General features: G+C 41.3%; 3 protein-coding genes and 1 pseudogene across 5 annotated transcripts; 3 read left to right on the forward strand and 1 right to left on the reverse strand.

Annotated features, from left to right (window-relative positions):
- Positions 1-3,221: 3,221 nt before the first annotated feature.
- On the forward strand, positions 3,222-4,406 carry LOC141816132 (uncharacterized). The gene has a single exon (XM_074703970.1). It carries the CDS (start codon positions 3,261-3,263, stop codon positions 4,248-4,250), a length of 990 nt encoding a protein of 329 aa, XP_074560071.1. The 5' UTR covers positions 3,222-3,260; the 3' UTR covers positions 4,251-4,406.
- Positions 4,407-5,904: 1,498 nt separating this feature from the next.
- LOC141816122 (RING-H2 finger protein ATL38-like) lies at positions 5,905-7,112 on the reverse strand (annotated as a pseudogene).
- A 2,851-nt stretch (positions 7,113-9,963) lies between these two features.
- On the forward strand, positions 9,964-14,178 carry LOC141816115 (cryptochrome-1). Its single transcript, XM_074703955.1, has 5 exons — positions 9,964-10,594; positions 11,730-11,948; positions 12,044-12,750; positions 12,935-13,752; positions 13,905-14,178. The coding sequence occupies exons 1-5, from the start codon at positions 10,258-10,260 to the stop codon at positions 13,939-13,941; spliced, it is 2,118 nt and encodes a 705-aa protein (XP_074560056.1). The 5' UTR covers positions 9,964-10,257; the 3' UTR covers positions 13,942-14,178.
- A 765-nt stretch (positions 14,179-14,943) lies between these two features.
- On the forward strand, positions 14,944-21,033 carry LOC141821284 (DIS3-like exonuclease 2). 3 transcript variants are annotated; one of them, XM_074708693.1, is made up of 8 exons: positions 14,944-15,202; positions 15,307-15,435; positions 15,528-15,844; positions 15,931-15,984; positions 16,074-16,142; positions 16,997-19,267; positions 19,785-19,856; positions 19,939-21,033. In XM_074708693.1, the coding sequence occupies exons 2-8, from the start codon at positions 15,321-15,323 to the stop codon at positions 20,317-20,319; spliced, it is 3,279 nt and encodes a 1,092-aa protein (XP_074564794.1). In that variant the 5' UTR covers positions 14,944-15,202; positions 15,307-15,320; the 3' UTR covers positions 20,320-21,033. The 3 variants fall into 3 exon arrangements, with proteins under 3 accessions (XP_074564794.1, XP_074564793.1, XP_074564795.1); XM_074708692.1 differs by having other exon boundaries at positions 14,944-15,435; XM_074708694.1 differs by having other exon boundaries at positions 14,944-15,435; positions 15,534-15,844.
- The last annotated feature ends 527 nt before the right edge of the window (positions 21,034-21,560 follow it).

Genomic DNA, 21,560 nt, shown 5'->3' on the forward strand with positions numbered 1-21,560 from the left:
CCTACTACTTGTCTATGTTTCTTAATTTAACTCCCTCACTAGTTTATAGTATACACGAAGGTACAAGTCCTTGAGTTAGCTTAGTAATAAAGACTGAGGAGCACTCACTGATCTACCATTATCTCTTGAAGTAGTTGTGCCTGGTACTGTGTGTGTGACATTCCTCAACTTTCTTTTAGCTTCTCAATGTGACTATGTCTACAGGTGCAATTGCTCATTGACATTATTTTAGAACTTCCCTGAGGTTGTGCGGATTGCTAGTACAACAAGATAACAGATATTATTGTTTTGACTGTGATATGGGACTGACCAGTAGCTGCTCATGGACAGAGCAATTCCTTAATGGTAACACTTGAAATGCTTTTTGTGTAATCTACCACCAAGAAATATTTTTGGGTGATTTTTAACTGTTGTCGGATAATGATATCATTGTTTCAACTGTGATATAGGGACTGGTCTATTGGTTTAGCAGTAGCTAACCCTATGGCTGTTCTTAGTAAGGGATTCCCAAAGGTAAGTCTTGAAATGCTTTCTTGAGTGTCTGGAAATATTGTTGGTTATTTTTTAACTGTTGTTGAATCTCTATCTTGTCTCCTTTTCTATATTGTATTACTTGACATGGAGTTTAGTAAGATCTATATTTTTTCAATTTTTAATATTACTTCTATTGTTTTTATGGACTATGGGGCAGAATAATTGTTAAAATGACTGTCATTTGTTCTACTTGTTCCCCTGATGTACCATTGTAGGTTACTTGACTGCGTTCACTTAGCTTCACATGAATAAAATATTACAGTGCATATATTTTGTTTTGTTTTTTTGCTCTTTTTCAAATTACTTAAACTCTATAAGTTTCTGGACAGCCATTGGATTTGTCAAGTTGGGAAGAAATTACTAGGGGAGATGCACATACAAAGAAAAGATAGTAGGAAGTAAGAAATTTTTTACTTTATCCCTAGTTTTGGGATGATTGGATTAGCAAGAAAGTTTTTAGATCTCACTTTTCTAAACTTCCTCTCCAAACAAACAAGTTATTCTCTCATGGAATAAGTATTGCTATGCTTGTCCTTGATGTTAAAAATAAGCTTGGAACATCAATTCCTAATAGCTATTTAATAACTATTTATCATTAATACTTTCTCCAAAAAAAATATTTAGTTTTACTCTAGTTGACACTATATATATACACTAGCAAGTTGAGCAGATTTGCCGAATGAGTTGGGCAGGTGAGCTGGATGGATCAGCCAAGCAGATGGGTCAGCCATTCGTGTCGGGTGAGCTGGCTGAGTGAGCCAGGCTGGATGGGATGAGTAGCATTGAGTACTTAGATTGGTTCAAATTAGTTGGGTGAGTCGATTCAGAACTGATGGGTCGGACCAATTAGATTGTATCAGACAGATCAGTTGAGTTGCACAAGCTATTGGAACCTTTCCTTCAACTCCTGTCTTAAACAAAATACTTGATCCATCTTATTTAGTGAACCAAATGTAACAATGGATCATCAGAGTTTATTTTCTCGTGTTATTAGAAGTATAATGTTGCTTAAAATTTGATATGTTTTTCTCTTTTCTCAGAACTAGGAAGACCATATCTTCAGAAGCTGTGTGCACCCTTGAAATCCTACTAGGTAACATAATCCCTTTCTCTCTTTAATTGACTAGATTGTGTGCAAGTGCCTTTATTGGTTTTATTGCCTGTTAATTTCAACTGTTTGTTAGACACTACCTGAATCCCTCGTAGGAACTCAACTCCATTTGTCAGCAACTATCACTATCTGTCTTGCTAGAATTAATGCTTCATGTCTGTCGACTAGTCAAGAAAAGCTTAGTTGGTAGGATCCATTCGACTACTTCCTAGTGACACTTTCACCTAATGACCATTAACATCCTCACAACATAAAGTTGTATGGTAATAAGTTCCGAAAGTGGGTTAGCATAAAAAAACTTAAGCTGCTAGGCTTTGCTCCTCTTCATTCTGGGTTGGTTGAAAGGGAACGACATAGCAAACGAAATATATGGATTTGGGAAAGCGATTAGCTCCAACATGTAGACATGAGGGTCTTGGCCATAGATTCATTAGTAGTCATTGATGGATTGCTCGAGTTGCTCTTGTGGTGGATATTGCACTTGCTCACTATACTATTAACAACATTTAAAGTGTAGAAATCTGACCACCCGTCTTTGTCAAAAGCATCGACTTCTCTTGGTCTTTAAGGCAAGCATGCTTAGTTGATCATAGCATATTGTCAAATTTGGTGCTCGGCTCGAGTGTTAAGGCTGTTGTGATTTGGTTTTGACTTCCAAAGTTCTAATGCAATTTTCAAAATCAAGTTGGATTGTGATATTTCTTCTTTTAAAAAAAATGATAGTTTTTTGAAGAATTTTCTACCTAAATGGTTATTAGGAGCAAAGAAATTTCTGGCACATTATTTCTTTCTAATTTACTATAGTCGTTTTGGAATGATTCCAAATCTTTTTTTATATATACAGAAATGCTATCCTGCAGTCCTCCTCGTGCGCTCCCATCCGATCCAGCCGCTGTCGCATCGCCGTCCGATCACCGTCGGCTGCCGCATCACGCCCAATGGACGCGCAGCTCGTCGGCGCACATCCCGACGTCGGATTTCGGTCGGATAGTGGTCGAAATCCAGCAAATTCGATCGAAATCGACCGCTCGCCACCCCCATCCGCGACTCTTGAGCACCGTCCTGCTCCCGCCACCGTCGCCGCCTCGTCTGTCGGCCACCGGATCGGGCGCGTTCGACGTGCTAGTTGCTGACGCACCGCCCCGCGTCGGATTCCGGTCGGATAGTGGCCGGAATTCGGTGCCGGGCAGTGTGCCCGCGAGTCGCGCTTCCATCTTGCCCGGGGCGGCAGCCGACGGTGGCCGGATGGCGAAGCGGCAGCGGCGGCAGTGGCGAGGGGTCGGAGGAGTGCGCACGGGTCGTGCAGGATACGGGCCGCAGCATAGTAAAATATTATATATATATATATATATATATATTTGTCAATAAGTAATTTTACTCCATTAGTGTTTAACGAATAAAAATTCCTTGTAAACGGCCCCTTTGACTGAAAATCTACCGCAAGATTTTTCTTATTTTATTTTTGTCGGACATAGTTAATCGTCCCCACAAACATCTCCCTGTCCTCCTTGTCAGTGTTCGTTAAATTGGAAGGTCATGGAGAAAGAAAGAGTGCTCTCAAGTGCTTGTTGAAAAGCCCAATAGAGAGAGGAGAGAGGAGAGAGGAGAGAGGACGATGGCGGCGGCGGCGGTGGAGCACTTCCACTTCGACGGGAGTGCGTGCAGCAGCCCCTACGTGAGCGCGCCGTCGAGTCCCAAGCGCGGCACACGGATGGTCTTCGACCTCTTCTACCACTACAACAGCGCGCCCACCAGCCCCACGCGCGCCGCCTCTGCCGTCTACGCCCACCTCGCCGCCGACGCTCTCCCCCCTCCTCCGTCCGCCTTATCCTCCGGCGTGCCCTTCGACTGGGAAGAGAAGCCCGGAACGCCCAAGTCCCGCGGCAGCCCTAGCAACAACGACGACCATGACGGCTTCGCTTTTGACTTTGGCGGGCGATGTGGCGGCGGACAGCAAGGCTCGCTGGCTGACGCCGATGAGCTATTCGAGGAAGGGAAAATCAGGCCGCTGAAGCCGCCGCCTCGCCTCCAGTACCCGGCTGAGGTCGGCAGCGTCGCCTCGTCGCCGAGGTCACCCAAGCCCATCTCGCGCGGCCTGTGGTCACCTCGCGGCCGGAGCGACGACTTCCAGTTTGACCCCTTCACGGCAGCGATGGTGGAAACGACTCGGGAGAGTAGCGGTAAGTGGCGGAAGGATCCAACGGCCACCTCTTTTTCCCGTCTTCGGAGCTTCTTAACGGCGGCCTCCAATTCCTCTGTTTCGGAGGCAGCCACCGCCTCACCCCGTCTGCCGAATCCGAGCGCCACCAGAAGCGACGGCGGCAGCAAGAGGTCGCGGCTGAGGGACTTGCTTTTGTTGCGGAGCGAGTCGGAGGGAGGCGCCGCCCGGAACAAGTACACTCTGCTTTCTTCCGACGAAAAAATGACCGCCGAGGACGATAAAAATGCGAGCTTTCTGTCGGCCGACGGGAGGAGGGTAAAGTCGTCGGAAGAGTTGAGGAAGAAGACGGCTTGGCCGTACCGCCATCAGCACGGCATATTCGGGTGCCTCCGATTCAACTCGGCGGCGCTCACCCTCAAGGGCGGTCTCTGCCGTCGTCGGTGATGGAGATTTACTGGCGACTGAGCGTTCGTCGCCCTCAAACAATTTTCATGCAAGTTAATAAAAAATAGAGTGGAAAATGTGTGTTTAAATTGAGCGTGGGTGTGAGATTTTAGATTTTCTTTTTTAGGAAGAAAGATTGAGAGTGTTCTTGAAGCTCGATGAAACTCTTTTACTACCATTATGATAAAATAAAATTTAAAAAATACATTGTGCCATGTACGGTAAACAATTGATGGAACATGGTCGTGTTAAATCATGTTTGATCTAATTGGTTTTACTCGTCTAAAATTAACTAAAATATAAAAATAAATTTTAAAAATAATACCATCCGACATCTACTGAATAAAACAAGTACAAAATTACGCAAGCAATGATAATGTTTTTTTTTTTGTTTTTTTGACCGGTGTGAATGTCTTCTTTCTATGGAGCATCAATTCAGAAAAGCACGTGCTCATGCATTGACTCAAACTAATACTCAGTCAAAAACTTATGAAAATAAATATATATATATATATATATAAGATTATTGTTCATCATCTTGCTTGTCCAAATCTCATTGACTCCACTCATTGCTTTTGATTTAATAATTAAATTTCCCTCATTTAAAGGAGATTTTTCTTGTTTTAAGGAGAAAGGTTTTGAAGCCAATTAATTAATTGCTATCATCCAGAGTTTAAAAAACAGTGTGGTCAAATTATGAGGAATTATTAGGTTATCAGTGTCTGTCAAGAAAGGAGAGTGATGTATATATATAAGAGGTAGTCATCAAACTATTTTATTTAATTTTATTTTTTTCTCACCAAACCCATAAATCAAACTTTGAACATGTTAGCCGAAATCTTTGACAAACTTTTCTGGAATTAAAAAAATAAAAAGCAGAAAAGAAAAAAACTTGACTATTAAAACCAAGCAGCTTTGAACAGTGTGAAGAAGATTCAAAGGGTTGAACTTAAGGAATGTGGTTTAGCTTTCGATGAGATGGTCCTTGCTTGCTTCAGTAAAACCAACGTGAGTTGATCAGGCAGGAAAAGTCAAGTCAAAGTAGAACAAGTTGACTTTAGTGGACCCATAACCAACTTTCGGCATTATACGGACCGACAGGGTCGGCCCAAGTTGACCATAAGGAACATAATGTAGGCCCAAGTTGACTTTACTAGGCCGCCACGTTGGATTCACAAAGACAGCATTTACCGGCCCAAGTTGACTACCCAGATCGAGCCTAACGTAGGCCCACGTTGACTTTAAGAGACCGAAATCTAAACCCGAGTTGACTATAGTGAGCAAGCGTTTAGTGAACCAGAAGTTGTAGGGACCCAGTTCTTTCTCACTAGGCTCACAATCTGGCCCAGATGACTGAACTCGGCTCTAACGGCCCAACTGCATTACAATCGTATATTGAGAAGAAAGAAACAAAACAATTAGCTGTACAGTGAGAAAACAAAACAAAACGACTGATATCTTTTGACTTTAAATTTGGCTACAAATATCAGCCTAAAATATAGTTGATCTGGACCGTGGATTTGCCATCATCCACGGTTCTGCGTTTGCCAGGTCATCATATACATGATGGAAAGGGCTGGAGAATGAAATTTTAAATACCAGAGAAATCCCGCAGAAGGCGGTCGTCGCGGCGGCGATCCGCCTCCGCCCTCCACCCTCCACCGGAGCCGCCGACGAGCCAATTTGAAGGAGCTTCTCACGACCGCGAACCTGCACGTGTCCGCTCCCCACGCCTACCTCTCATCCCCGATGATTCTCCGCTGTCTCCCGTCTTCCAAGGTGAGAACGCCATCGACAGGCGCAGCAGGAAGGAAGGTGACCACTGCTCCGACCAACCTTGCCTCATGCTCCACACCCACCGGCGGATGCCTCCCTGCCGGGAGCTACCCTCCATAGACGATCCTCCAGTGGTCTGGAAGACGGCGCAACTGACGGATCGGCCGAAAGACCGAGCGGCAAAGATCTGGCGACGCACGTGCTCCGGCAACCGCAGCGTGTAGCGATCGATGCTCTCCAACGCGTCGGACTGCGCCGATAAGTTTTCCGAGGAGAGTGAGTAGAACGGGGTCGTCGATGACATCGGTTCGCTGCGCGCCTCCGTTCGCTCGGAAGTGATCCGAACCAAATCGGGCACTTCAGTCTGCGAATCCTCCTGCGTCGGGCCAGAATCGACGAAAATCTCCTGATTCTCCAACGCCGATACAGCGGCGGAGGTGGCGGCGGAGAAAGGCGGATCGGGATGCTCTGCGATTAGGGCTGCCTCTGTTGCTGCGGCTGCGACGTCAGTGCGGCAGATGGGACAGGTGACGTGGTACACAAGCCAGGCGTCGATGCAGTCTGGGTGGAACGCATGGCAGCATCCCGGGAGGAGGCGGAGCATCTCCTCCGCCTCTTCGAACTGGCTGAGACACACGGCGCACTCGAGCGCGCCGGCCCCCGCACCGAACGTTTTCGCCTCCGAGTACGTCATCGTGGGGAAGGCCGCGATAACCTCGGGGCTCAGCCCAGCTGGCCTCCAACTCGGCAGGGAGTCCCTCGTCGGCGAGGCGCTCCGCCTCGTCGACGCACCGACGGATGGAGAAGGCAAGCATGCATAAGAGTAACACGGCGGAGACGGCTATCATGACCACAGTGTACGTGGAGGATATGTGTGGTGCGGCTTGCCCCGCCGGAGAAAGCGGCGGCGGGGCGCCGAGGGCGGTGCATGGTGGCGCAAAACGAAGCAATAGGACGAGAAGGAAGACAATGGGAGCGACGACGTTTCTTCTGCCTCCGGCGAAATCATCTGAACAGCGAGGTTGCTGCGTCGTTGCCGTCATTCGTTCGCCGACGTCGATAGAGGTAAAATCGAAGGTCCTTCCATTTCTTTTATTCCCCATATTTTTCATATTAATTATATCCTCCCGTTTTTTGAACGGAAAAAGGTTTTATTTACTAAAATTATAATTTTTTTGTTAAATTGGGAGTTAGAAAAAGGAACGACTTGATATGTTGTTTTTAAGAAAATAAATATATTATATTGATAATTATATGAAAACCCTAATTCGCCTTCAATAGCTAAATTCATTTGTTAACATAATTAACAATAAAAATTTTCAATAAAAAAATCAGTTTCATTACTTTCCTAATTTATCTTAAATGAAAATAAAAACAAAATCAAATCTATGAACTATCTTAAGTAATAATGAATTTTCACCACATTAATTAACGCCGCGTATTACTCACCGCCAAGAGGAAGCTGTGTCGGTCAAAATTTCCCTCAGCTACCTTATTTTTCATCATACCCCTCATTATTACAAATATCTCATTTATGTTAGCTCTCAGCACTGTTTATTTACCTGGAGCAGTTAGCACACATTTATGCATTTTTAAAAAAGATAAATGTGTGGGGGCTAGAAAGAAAATTCCTTTCTATATATACAGAGATCGAATGATCAATGCACTTTGCTCGCCACTAGTCCTCGATTAATTAAGTCGTTAATCAATGGGCGATAACACAAGATCATCGTGGACGATGGCGTGGTCCGGCAGCAAGGCAGCGGTGTCGCTGATGCTGGTGGTCATGGCGGTGGTGCAGGCGGATGCGTCGTCGGAGGACCCGCAGCTCTGCTACTGCCCGTGCATGAAGGATCAATGCATGACTATCGAGGGCGCGACGAGGGAGGCCTGCGCCGCCGCGTGCCACCAGGGCTGCAGCAACTCCGGCGCCGCCGGCCAACCCAACCCCTACGAGTTCTGCGGCTTCTGATCATCATTAATCCCTAGCTGTCTATTTTGATCAATGCATGTAATTAACATCATTTATTCTTAACGCCGGCCGTTCATTTTTTAAAAAATATTTATTTATTTATTATTATTATTTCACAACCTTGGGGAGAAAAAAAATACATTTACTAGCTAGTTTACATTGATAATTAAGTTGCTAGTTTTTAATAATTGTGTTTGCTGTCAATGTCGACTGAAGTGACATTTCAGCTGGTTTTGCTACTAAATGGACCCATAATGTTGCTTAGTTGAATCTTTTTCTTTTATTATCATGTCCTTGTTGTACAGAGCAACTTTATTAGCTTTAAAATCTGCAATGTTTCAGTCATTTTCTTTCTGTCCTACACTTTTAGTTGGGTGCCTTCAACAATTATTGGTATGACTGTTATCGATTGTATTTCAATGTACGTCTCTCAGACTTCTATACACATGCAACTCGTTATCGAATCACTAGTGGTCGGCAAGTTTGAATTGTAAATCACTCAAGATATTTATATAGATTCGTTGCACTTCAATTAAGATCTATGGACCACGTGTCAGCTCACTCACTCGAAGTGGTCGAAGTTGAATATGGATTGACGACGATGCCTACTACAAATAATGTTCAATTATAGGACTTAATTAGGTATCAAAACCTCCTCATCGAGATGAGATTGATCATTCATGCCAAGACAAGACCACCTTCTTATGAGTTGGTCCGCTAAGACCACCTCTAGAATATAATCTAGAACATTAACTATTAGTCCGAATTGACAAACACATACACCTCACGAATTTGACAATTGGAGCAAGAATAACTCAATAGAATTAAGAATCTTATAATTAACTTGTTTGGTTGGTGATTTTTTCATCTTTGAATAATATTTAATCGATCAAAAAAGTCTACTTTGGAGAAAAAGGAAATTATCGTGTCCATTGGCATGCTACTACAATTGTGCTCTTGTGGTCCTTATCAAGTTGATGAAGGTGCCAATTTTTAGCCACATCCTTGTTTTTGTCACCTTTAGAGCTGTAATTGTCAAAACTTATTATCTTTAATTGTTATATTTCTCAACTAAATTATAAACTACTTAAGACAATTAAACTAGGAAATATTAGAATTTGCAAATATATTTAATTGATGAACCTTCCCGGTTCATTGGATCGAACCGACTAGGCCGCTTCTAAATCAATTTTGTAACATTAGTAATTTTAAAATTAATATTGTTGTAATAATTTACATGATAACTTAAAGAAAACTGATTTGATAGAATATTTTATTAAATTAATGGGGACAAATTAGAGCAAGCCTGTGAGATTCTTCTGGGCCTTACCTTATCTCTTGAGTTGTCATTAAGATAGATATAACATCCACATCCTCTCTTTTTTTTTCCTTCCTTTAATTTTTATTTCATAAAAACAAATAAAAAATAAAAAAAATCCAAGTCTTGATGCTGATTTTTCAGACGAAACTAGTGCAAGAGAGCGAGAAGTTATCCTCGATCGTCTCATTCTTCATTTTCAACGATGGCATATCCGCGGGGTGAGATCGAATCAAATCGAGTCGTATTTGATTTCAAATATAAATCCAATTGAAATGATTTCATCTAGTCCAAGATAAAATTTTTGGTGCAAAATCACTCAACACAATTTCCCCTTAGATAAGTTGAATTAATTAAAATTGTATCGTATTTAAATTAGACCAGTGTCTCTTAAATTTAAGATTCATTGATGTGAATTCTAACCTAAATAAACATAAAAATAGGTTGATGTGTGAATTCTATCACCCTTCATTTAGATCAAAAAGAAAAAGACATGCATCTCATTTCCAAATTTCACAAACATAGTTCTTGGAAGACATAATTGCATTCAGTTGATTATATATAAATAAATAAATATAAATAAATATATATAAATATATATATATATATATATAAAAGCATAAAAAATCCAATGCCATTCATCCACCGTCTGTTCCCCACCAGAAAATGAGGAAAATAATCGATCAAAAAGCACCCAAATCTACAGCTCTGCTCCTCCAATCCACACGTTGCTCGGCTGCTGCAGCTTTCTCTTCACCTCCCCCTGGATTCGTACTTTCAGATGCTAATCCATGTCTCCTCCTTTGATTAGCAACACGAAAGAAGCAAACAACTATGGAAAAAGGGAGAGTTTTGAGGATGTTTCCGTGATTTCTCTGCTCCAAGTAAGGAAGTAAACAAGGGGAAAAAAAACCTTTTTCCTTTTTTTGGTGCTGAGCAGGATGCATGACAGTGGCAGCAGCTGTAGCAGCAACCAAAGTATTAGTATTGTATGGTTCAGGCGAGATTTGAGGGTGGAGGACAACCCAGCTTTGGCGGCAGGGGTGAGGGCAGGCGCCGTTGTGGCTGTCTACATCTGGGCACCGGAGGAGGAGGGGCCTTTCTACCCCGGGAGAGTCTCCAGGTGGTGGCTCAGCCAGTCCCTTCACCACCTCGACTCCTCCCTCAGGCGGCTGGGCACTTCCCTCCTCACCAAGAGGTCTCTGGACAGTGCCTCCACCCTCCTTGAGGTCGTCCAGTCTACTGCTGCTTCCAATCTCTTCTTCAACCACCTCTATGGTAAGTCCCCCAATTCCCTGCTCACGCACCTTACTCTCTGTACTCTTCTGCTTTTTCTAATCAGTGTATGCTTATTTTTAACTACTTTGGGTTGGTAATTTGTTCCTTTTCGTGTATGTTTGGAGATTTGAGGATGTGATTTCTACAGGGTGAAAGATAACTCTCACTTAAAGCAAATAATAATTGGAGCTGAGGAATCAATGTGTTTTACATATTGCCTCCTCATATCCTTTTTTTTTCTTCTTTCCTAGCTTCCATCTTGTTCTAGTCTTCTTGTTGATCTTTGTGTTCTTTGATACTTATTAAACTTGTTTAGGGTTTGTAACTAGTGCCTTTTCACTTATGTTTGGAGATTGGAGGATGTGTTGCTATATGGTGGTAGATAACTCCAACTCAAAACAGATATTAAATTGGAGATGAGATGAGGAATCTTTTGTTTGATTTATTGATCTAGTTAATTGCATAATCGGTATGCTATAGCTTTCTTATCTTGCAATGTATAATTTGCTTCCCACTTGAACGTGCTACCATTTAATTCTGTTTCATTCACTACTTTTAGCTTAATGCATGACTATGTTTTGATCCATGAGGAGAGTGTACTCTTTGTGCTAACAACTAATTAAGGGGGCCTATAGACTCACTTAGATGAGTGCAATAGTATGGTTTGAGCCACTGTTTTATCTGAACAAATTTAGTCAGATGTCTCATACTAAGAGATGGTTGCTTAGTATTTATTATTTGTTTCTCTTTTGCTAGTCATAGTTCTGAACTTGATGTCTATCCTCTGTTAAGTTTATAATCTCTGCTTAATGCATAACCAAATGTGTTCAGTTCGTCATAAATATGATTTTCAGATTTTACAGGTCAGACACTGAAACTAAAACTGTGTTGTGTATGGCTTATAGCCAAGTATTAGGTTGAATCATTTGAAGTGTGTTCAGTTAAGCAATCCTGGTTTCTACTACATGATTAATTCAAACACTATATCATTCATTCATCATATCCAATTTTTGTATAAAAATATTGGTGCACATGTAACTGTAAGTAGATTTATATTTTATGATATTTTCTGTGGAAACAACTATTGCTCGATTTTGATCTGATATCAAATTTTCTTTTTCATTTCTTCTTGCAGATCCACTCTCGCTTGTTAGGGACCATCGGATGAAAGAACTTCTGACTGCTCAAGGCGTAACAGTTCGTTCCTTCAATGCTGATTTGCTATATGAACCATGGGAAGTTAATGATGAAAATGGTCAGCCATTCACCACTTTTGTGCCTTTCTGGAACAGATGCCTTAGCATGCATTACGATCCAGCTACACCTTTGTTGCCCCCCAAAAGAATCATACCAGGTGCTTGCTTTATCGTCGTCTTTATTCTTGTTATAGCTAGCTAGTTCCCGTCTGGCTCACAGGCTCAGGCCTTTGTGTTAATGTTGTTTTATTAGGAGACACATCGAGATGCCCTTCAGACATCTTGGTCTTCGAGGATGAGTCCGAGAAGGGTAGCAATGCTCTCCTTGCTCGAGCCTGGTCGCCAGGGTGGCGTAATGCCGATAAGTCTTTGACTGCCTTCGTCAATGGACCTTTGATCGAATACTCTGCCAACAGAAGGAAAGCAGATAGTGCCTCTACATCGTTGCTTTCGCCTCATTTGCATTTTGGAGAATTAAGCGTTCGCAAAGTTTTTCAGCTCGTTCGAATGAAGCAACTCGTATGGGCCAACGAGGGGAACAAAGCAGGCGAAGAGAGCTGCGATTTGCTCCTCAAGTCTCTGGGTCTCCGGGAGTACTCTCGATACTTATGCTTCAACCATCCCTACAGCCACGAGAGGCCTCTTTTGGCGCACCTCAGGTTCTTTCCATGGGTGATCGACGAAGGTTATTTCAAAGCGTGGAGGCAAGGCAGAACTGGTTATCCTCTCGTAGACGCCGGAATGAGGGAGCTATGGGCCACTGGCTGGTTACACGATCGGATTCGTGTGGTGGTAGCGAGCTTCTTCGTGAAGGTCTTGCAGCTTCCTTGGAGATGGGGCATGAAGTACTTTTGGGACACCCTCTTAGATGCTGATCTCGAAAGCGATGCTCTGGGTTGGCAGTACATCTCCGGGACTCTTCCTGATGGTCGCGAGTTGGACAGAATCGATAATCCTCAGGTAATTTGTTAGTTAGGTTCTAATTTGTGCATACAGTCATGTTCATGCATGCTATACGACGACGACGACGAGGAGATATCTTCTATACACCAACCAACCAATCAATAACCCACCCTCAAGTTAGTCAGGTAACTAACTAGGTAAGGTTCTTTGTTTAGTGACTAGCTCACTTGTTGTTTGACAGTTCGAAGGCTACAGATGCGATCCGAATGGAGAATACGTAAGGCGCTGGCTTCCCGAGCTCGCCAGGCTACCAACACAGTGGATACACCATCCGTGGGATGCGCCTGAATCCGTTCTCCAAGCTGCAGGAGTTGAACTTGGATCCAACTACCCTCTCCCCATTGTCGAAATGGACGCAGCCAAAGCCAGACTTCAGGAGGCCGTCGCCGAGATGTGGCAACTAGAAGCTGCATCAAGAGCTGCGCTCGAGAATGGCACTGAGGAAGGCCTTGGGGACTCATCGGAATTGCCTCAGATCGATCTTTCTCTCGAAGCAGATATGGAAGTCGAACATGAACAATTGACCAACAACATTTCGGGCAGGAGGCATCAGGATCAGATGGTCCCTAGCTTGACCTCGTCTCTAGTTCGAGTCGAGGAGGAAGAAGCTTCTGTCGCTTCAGTACTTCGCGCTTCCGACAGCAGAGCCGAAGTGCCATCGCCGACAGACTATGAGCTGCAATCTCATAGAGAAGCTACCGATCGAGCTGCAAGGCACACAAATACAGATACAGATACAGATGCAGATGCAGTCGCAGTCAGAGGAGGCGGTATAACTCAACAGCCGAGTCCAGTTCGGCTTGACCATGCTGAACATTCCGCAGGGCAGTCATCTGGGAGTAGGGAAAGTGGCGTCGTCCCTGTTTGGTCTCCACCTCTGACTTCGAGCTGCTCAGGGCTTTTTGTTAATGACGACGCAGGAATCACGAGCAGTAGCTATTTGGACAGGCATCTGCATTCTCGTCGACGGATGAACTGGGGCCAACTTCCGCAAACAACGTGCGTACTCATTTCAATCTTCTTGTAGAATATGAATTCATAGACTGAAGTCTAGTCTTCTTCTTCTTCTTCTTCTTCTTCTTCTTCTTCTTCTTCTTCAAATGGACATAGAATAGAATGTACTAATTAGCTTTTACGACTTCATATGGCAGGACAAGGAATTGGGAGATGGATAACGCGATCGGCTAGAGCTAGAGCACGAGTCACAACACTAGGGAAAGTTGTATCTTCAAACGAGCATCATCCTTGTTTATGAATGCTGTGAAATTTGTGTGGAGTTATCATCTACTTCTAGTAAACTTGTGTAGCGTAAAATTGTATAGTTCTTGTTCAGGAGGATTATTATTGTTGTAGTTTTCGACAAATATGGATTTTCTTTTTCTTCTAATTCTATAAAAGCATGCATGTAATAGTGTGTTCATGAAACTGATTACAATGTAGCTAGTTATTCTTTTTTCCTTTATAAATATTTAAATAAAAATTTAATATTTTTATGGAGGAAATGACGGGAGGGAAAATATATATCATAGTTTAATGAAATGTTTGTAGATAATTAACTTTTTATTTGCTTTTGCTTGGCAATATTTGTAATTAGGACTGTACAGATGTATATAGATAGAGAGTGAGAATATTCTCTATAAAAGAAAGATTGGATCCTTTTAAACATCAATGAGTTGAGTACAAGAAATCTTGATGCCGAGCAATTCAAAATCATCTTATAATTTTATTAACAAAATAAATCAAACAAAATAAACTTTAGCATTATAAATTATAAATTGTTGCAGTGGAACGACAAATTCTAACATCATATAAATAGTTAATTTTAAAATTTACTACTTTATTGGAAAATTATGTAGCTGTATTATAATTAATTATAATAATAATCTTTGTTATTGTTGTAATTATTACTTCAAGCTTCGACCGGGCCGGGTTCACAAAAAAAAAAGCAAAAAAAATCGGTAGTACAAGCAAGAAGTACAACCACACGCTAATTCTCAACCCGATCGTGATTCCTATACACCACTTTCTTATCCTACACAAACCTAACACTAGACCAATAACCAAAGGACACGAAAGGAAAACCAAGTCGGACCCACCAGAGGGTAGCTTCTGAGTCACACCAGAGGCGAGCGAGACGTGTGTGAAGGAAGGGAGGGGAGCGTAGGGGACGTGAGAAGAGAAAAGAAAAGGCAAAGGGAAAGGAAAAAAGGAAAAGGACGGAAGAAGAAGTCGGCGCATTTGTTTTTGCCGACCAATCATCTCATCTCTTCCTCCTCAGCTTCTTCGCGATTAGAAACAAGATCGAGTCTTTGATCGCTTCCTACTCCTTCCTTTCTTCTTTCTAATCTTTCTTCTTCTTCGATCGCATCCTTCTTCCTTTCCGATAACCCGTATTTTTTCCCGTTATCGGAAAGGCTTATCCCTGATCTCATCAATCTCTGGATCTAGGGTTTGTTGCCTTTGTCGTCCTTCTTGCACTTCTTGTTTTTTTTCTTCTTCCTTTTCCTGTCCCTTTATTTGGGTTTTTTTGTGTGCCCTTTCTTTGCTGGTGAGATTCAAATCGAGACATGAAAGCGTTGAACGAGCAGGCGGCTGCTGCGAAGGAAGTAGATAAGGAGAAGAAGCAACGGCGGCGGCGGCAGAACCGGCGCCCCACCAAACCGAGCCTGGATATGCTACCTGGTTGGCTTCTTTTTATCATCGGTTTTTGTCCAGAGTTATTGCCTAGTGAGTTATTTTCTTCTTGTCTGATGCCAGTTGGGGTGGTTGGTAAGGTGCAGGTTGCAGCTCGGTGGACGCGGCTTGCGGGCCGGAGAAGTGGAGTGGCATAATCGGTTCTGCCCCTAACGTCGCATCTGAAATCGCCTTCAATTCGCTGCCGACGATGCATTTTAATGGCAACGGCGGTGTTTTAGGCTTGGATATTGCATCCGAGGATGCCGACAGAGGGGAGATTTCAAAATCCTGTCCTTTTCCGGGTTTCTCGTTTCCGGTGGAGGAAGTTCCTCCTGGAGGGGCAGCTCGATCGGGCAATTCAAAGAAATATTTTGATCCGCATTGGTCGGATATGGCTGTTGAAGAAGCGATCAAGGTAAAATTTTGACTTTGAAAAGTGGGAGCAGAATTAACGTGAGAAGCATTGTGCTTAATCTCTCTCTCTCTTTTTAAATTTCACAGAAGGGTCGTGCGTTTAAAGCAACATTTCGTGTCAATGCACACAATCGGCTTGAGGTGATGAACAAGCACTTGTTTCTGAAAATTACCCTAAAGATTCAAACACCATCGGATTCTTTATTGTAATTCTTTTTTCTTTTCTTTAGGCCTACTGCACCATAGATGGCCTACCTGTGGATGTTCTTATCAACGGAATTCCAGCCCAAAATAGAGCGGTATGTTTATTTTAGATCACTTCACAGCATCCAACCAACAACCTAAATGTTGAGGCTTCTGTTTCTTTTGATTTCCATTTTTGCACCATCAGTTGGAAGCTCAGATAAAGATTAAAATGAAGTTTAGCAATAGGGATATGCTACGTGAATGATTATTAGTTCATCTTTTGATTCATCTTTCTTGATTATTAATATTTAACGATTCTGTATTTTGGTTATCAAACCTAAACTGATTTGTTAGAAGACAATTAGTAGTCAAACTTTGGTCTGTGTCATGGATTGTTTTGGTGAATTGCCAAATCATAAACAAAATTTTAAGAGGCATCTAGTTGGTAGGATTTCATTTATTACTGTTTATATGCTTCTGAAGTTGTATGTTCATGTTATGCAGTAACATTATATGCAGTTCCTTTTATGACAGAAGTTAGGGATTTTTACTTACATATCTAACAAGAACAAATTTCATGCATGACTCATGAATTTCGTTCTTCATAGGTTACTGAATCCTGTTTAGAAATCTGGCAAGTGCATGATTTGTTTTTTCAGTATGTCTACTCTTTTTTGTCAATTAATTGCTTTATATGTTAACCTGCAAAGCAGAATCAGAAGTTGTAATTGTTGATTTAAATTCTATGTGCATCCCTAGGTTCTTTTCTCGAATGATGAATCATCTTCTCAGCTTCATGTACTTTGTGGTGGTAGTATCTTCACACGCATTAATCACTGCAAATTATTAGTTGCCGTTAGATGTATTACTTGTATATTGTACATAGAATAACTAAACAGTCTCTCATGTGTGTATTACCTTTGAGATCCATGGAAAGATTTATCTTTAATGGTTATCCTTCTTTTAGATAGAAGGTGATATCGTTGCTATTGTGTTGGATCCTGTTGCAAATTGGGTGAAGTTGAAAGGAGCAAGTGTTCGTAGTAGTCTTATTCCATCAGATGGTGTTGACAATATAACTGAGGCCAGAGAAGTGATTGACTATAATGATGTACATAAAGAAATAGTTGATCTCTGCTGCAAATCTTCTATTCCCAGTACTAATTCTCTCCCTTCGGACAATGGGTACCATAATCATGAAAGCAGTGGTTTATTTGAAACTGTCATTAGTGATTTTGAAAATGGATCTACCTTGTGTGATAAACTGTGCAAGAGGTTGAACGTTAAAACTCTGACAAATTCAGTTAAAAATTGGGAATCTGAACACAGAGAAGCTGCTAGAGCTTTAGAGAGAATATGTGCAATGATTAGTTCTAATCAGTCAAAGCGCCCTACTGGTAGGGTATTGTCTATAATCCGGAATTCTCCTCGACGTGAAGCAGTGATTGGTTTTCTTGCTTTGAAGCCATGGGTTCCTGAAGGGGTAGAAAACAGAAGGCAGAGTAATGACCAACCGCCTAAGAAAAGTAAGGAGCCTGTACTCTTAGCTGGTTTGGACTATATACAATTGATACCTACGGATTCCAAGTTCCCAAAGATGGTGGTTAATGTGGAAAGCCTTCCAGATTGCGCAAAGGAAAGGCTTAACAATGGCGATCTATCAATTGAAAGGGAACTAATTGCTGCTCGAGTAGATAACTGGAATGAAGAAAGTCTTTGCCCCAAAGCCCAAGTTATTCATATGTTGGGTCAAGGTGGGGAAACTGAGGCACAAATGAGTGCTATATTGTTCAAACATAGAATAAACTCTTTTGACTTTTCTGCTGAATCTTTGGCTTGTCTTCCAGATCTACCTTGGAAGGTCCCTGAGGAGGAACTTAAAATAAGAAAGGACCTTAGGAATATGTGCACATTTACAATTGATCCTCCTTCTGCAATGGAGTTGGATGATGCATTTTCCGTAGAACAGTTGTCTGATAAAACATTCAGAATTGGTGTTCACATTGCAGATGTTTCATACTTTGTTCTCCCAGATACAGCATTAAATACTGAAGCCCAGGTGCGGTCAACCAGTGTCTATATTCCACAACGTAAACTGTCAATGCTTCCTTTGAAACTTTCTCAAGTGTGCTCACTTTTACCAGGTCTTGATAGGCTTGCCTTCTCAATTATTTGGGAAATTGATGATTCTGGCAACATCATGCAACATTGGATTGGCCGATCTGTGATTCGTTCTTGCTGCAAACTATCTTATGATAACGTAGATGATCTCATGCACATTGGATTTGGCATTGATAGACTTATTCATTTTGAGAAATTATTTCCTGAATTGCACGGACATTTTGAACAGAAGGATATTGTGGACTCTCTTCGAATTCTTCATGTTATCTCTATGAAACTGAGGGAATCTAGATTCAGAGGAGGAGCTATTGAGCTTGAGAATCCTAAGCTTGCTATCTTGTTTGATGAGAATGGATCTCCATCTGATAGTTTTCTTGACAAGAGGAAAGAATCGGGTTCTCTTGTTGAGGAGTTTATGTTGCTGGCTAACAAATCAGTTGCAGAGGTTATCTCTAGGGTTTTGCCAGATTCTGCTCTGCTTCGTAGGCACCCTGAGCCCAATTTAAGGAAGCTTAAGGAGTTCGAAGTGTTTTGTGAAAAACATGGTTTTGACTTGGATGCTTCAACTTCTGGCAAACTGTACCTCTCATTATCTAAAATCAAGGAGAAACTAAGGAATGATCCAGTCCTGTTTGATATTGTTCTCTCCTATGCTTCAAAAGCTATGCAGACTGCATCCTATGTTTGTTCTAGAGATTTCAAGGGCAAGGAAGATGAATGGGCTCATTATGGGTTATCATTTCCACATTTCACACATTTCACTTCTCCATTGCGAAGATATCCTGATATTGTTGTACATAGAACTTTATCAGCAATACTTGAAGCTGAAAGTATTTATGTGAAGCTAATACAGACTTCAGTTACGGCTAACAATGAACAAATACCTGAGCAACAAATTGATTATGGATTCTTTACTGGCCTTCACTTTGATAAAAATGCTGCAGAATCTGAGCAAGGTGGAAAAGCGTTATCCTTGGCCGTTTTGAAACATAAAGTTCCAGGATCTGAAATGCTTGCAGAAGTTGCTTCATATTGCAATGAGAGACAGCTTGCTTGCAAGCATGCTGAGGGAGCTGGAGTGGAGCTGTACCTTTGGACTCTGCTGAAGAAGAGGGAGGTAATTTCTATTTTGCTCTTATGCCCTAGTATCCTAATAATTACCATTTATTGATCACGGCTTCAACTAGGTAATAAGCCATTTATGAAATGATAGACATATGGATAAGATGTTGCATCACATGAACAAGCTGTGTTTGTCACAAATGTTGGTGACATAAACTCATATATTATAAAGTAGCGGGATAAGGTTCATGTAGATTCAAGTAAGGAATCATGTCTTGTAAACAAGTTGATGTATTTGGGTTGTAAAAATTAAAAAGATTAGATGTTATCAGTGATATAATCTTGCACAGAGTTTTGATTATACTTTTAATTTTATATATTAACCAATTGCATTTGATTTTCATAATCTAAAATTGTTCAAAATGATTGTGCTTCTGCTATCTTTGCATGCACCAGTGGGGATTCACATTGGTTCTCGCAGATCATTGACCATGTTCACATATAAACACTAATAAGTAGTTATGCTCCATTTTTATCTATGTTTGAGCTTTTTTTTCCCATAATTATTGCAGGTGATCTTTTCCAGTGCTAGGGTTCTGGCATTAGGACCCAGATTCATGACAATTTACATTAGCAATTATGCTGTAAGAATCCCAACCTCATCTATACCGTACTTCTTATCCAAACTTTCTCATTGTTCTCTCCTTTTTTTGGTTTTTTTTACAGATTGAGAAACGGATATATTATGATGAAGTCGAAGGATTGGTTGTCGAGTGGCTAGAGGCTACCAACACATTGGTTCTCAATCTACCGAAGACTAAACCTTTCCAACGAAGGGGTATTCCAGGGAAGTCTCGTGCCATGGAAGATGTAGCATTAGTGCTTAACACATCTGAGCTAGTGCTACTAGAAGACAATGAGCACCCTACTTCTGGCTCTGCAACTTCTAGTGCTTCCTCCACAGAAAACAACACAATTTTTCCTTCATGCTTCCCTTTGGTGCTTCAAACTTTTTCCACGATCCCGGTGGCTCTCTATGCAGTTGGGGGGCACGATGGTCCCATAGATGTCGTTCCGAGGATTTACATGTGCTCATACCTCAAGTAAGGCTAGATTACTCGCAGAAACTAAATGAATAAGCTCAAAGTGGAGGCATGATTTCATCAATACTCCATTAAGTTAAAAAGGGCTCTTATCTATAGATATAGCACCCTAGTGTAGTAGTAGCAGTATTAGGAATATTGTAAGCGTAGGGAGGTGAACTAGATCAATTGTCTTGTCGATAATTTGCTATGGAATTGTTAGTTCATGGATTGAGGTAGGAGTTAGTTTTGCTCTGGGGGCATTTTAAGTGGCTTTGCTCTATTTTTAATCAGTAAGCTGCTTTCTGGAGATGGGATTTTGCCTTAAATGCTATGTTTTTAAAAGCTGGGCAATGTTCCACCAGGGATGCTCCTAGCCTCTGTCTCTCTCCTCTCTCTCTCAGTATCCAAACTGTTAATTTATGGCCCATTTGTGCTTCTCTTTTCGGTTGTGGGTCTTTTAATGTAATTGTTCTCTTCACAAGAGTTTGGAAGTTTGCATGATCAGTCAAGGAGTTGCTTGGCAAACGTTGCTTTTTTATGTTAAGTTGCAAATTTAATACTTGATGTGATTTGATAGCGTGCTGATCAAGTTGCTGTTATTTATGTTTCTTTGGTGGGATGTTTGCTTCATTTGTTGGTCAATTCATTATATAGGTCGTTTTCTTTGTATAAAGAAGTTTGTTTTTATAAATCATTTTACACTAAATCTTTTTATAGGAAAATATTGATTATTTTATCTTTCTTTGGATAGATGTAAGAGGAATCCTCTCTCGCATACTTATCAGTGTCACCTTGTTGAATTCTGCCATTAAGTTTTTGGCTAGTTGTCATCAGTGATGTATGTTAGTGTAATCAATGTGGATTTGTGTTTATAGGTCACACAGGTTTGTTCATTATAGCAAAAATATAAGAGAACAAAATTTTATGTTTATAATGGTTCTTCATTTAGTATTATCAGATGCTTTCTGTATTCAGAGATAACAGTTTTCAGATTTATGTATGTTTTCTTGTAATGAATGTTCAGATTCTGGAAGTCGGACCAGAACTTCTAAATGTATTATTTCAATAGATGTTAAGTCAAGTATAGCAGGGTAATCATGTGTATATCAAAAATTTATACATCGAATTCCATAAAACAATTTACATTTTAGAGTGAAAAATATATTATTTTCGTAAATATTGTGATTGGGCTTTGTGGTTGCAATTGGGCTTGTGCTTTAGAAGGAGGCCTAATAGTACATTCATTATTACGTTGTGTGACGA

Source organism: Curcuma longa, chromosome 2, assembly GCF_044706935.1.
Source record: "Curcuma longa cultivar G26 ecotype Majalengka, Jawa Barat chromosome 2, ITB_CL_G26_1.1, whole genome shotgun sequence".
Lineage (NCBI taxonomy): Eukaryota > Viridiplantae > Streptophyta > Magnoliopsida > Zingiberales > Zingiberaceae > Curcuma > Curcuma longa.

Excerpts from the sequence above, each read along its gene's own strand:
- LOC141816115 (XM_074703955.1), top strand. The coding sequence starts at position 10,258 with ATGCATGACAGTGGCAGCAGCTGTAGCAGCAACCAAAGTATTAGTATT. Across the intron at positions 10,595-11,729 it reads CTTCTTCAACCACCTCTATG|ATCCACTCTCGCTTGTTAGG; the intron begins GTAAGTCCCCCA and ends TTCTTCTTGCAG. Across the intron at positions 13,753-13,904 it reads GGCCAACTTCCGCAAACAAC|GACAAGGAATTGGGAGATGG; the intron begins GTGCGTACTCAT and ends TTCATATGGCAG.
- LOC141816132 (XM_074703970.1), top strand. The coding sequence starts at position 3,261 with ATGGCGGCGGCGGCGGTGGAGCACTTCCACTTCGACGGGAGTGCGTGC.
- LOC141821284 (XM_074708692.1), top strand. The coding sequence starts at position 15,321 with ATGAAAGCGTTGAACGAGCAGGCGGCTGCTGCGAAGGAAGTAGATAAG. Across the intron at positions 15,985-16,073 it reads ATGCACACAATCGGCTTGAG|GCCTACTGCACCATAGATGG; the intron begins GTGATGAACAAG and ends TCTTTTCTTTAG. Across the intron at positions 16,143-16,996 it reads TTCCAGCCCAAAATAGAGCG|ATAGAAGGTGATATCGTTGC; the intron begins GTATGTTTATTT and ends TCCTTCTTTTAG.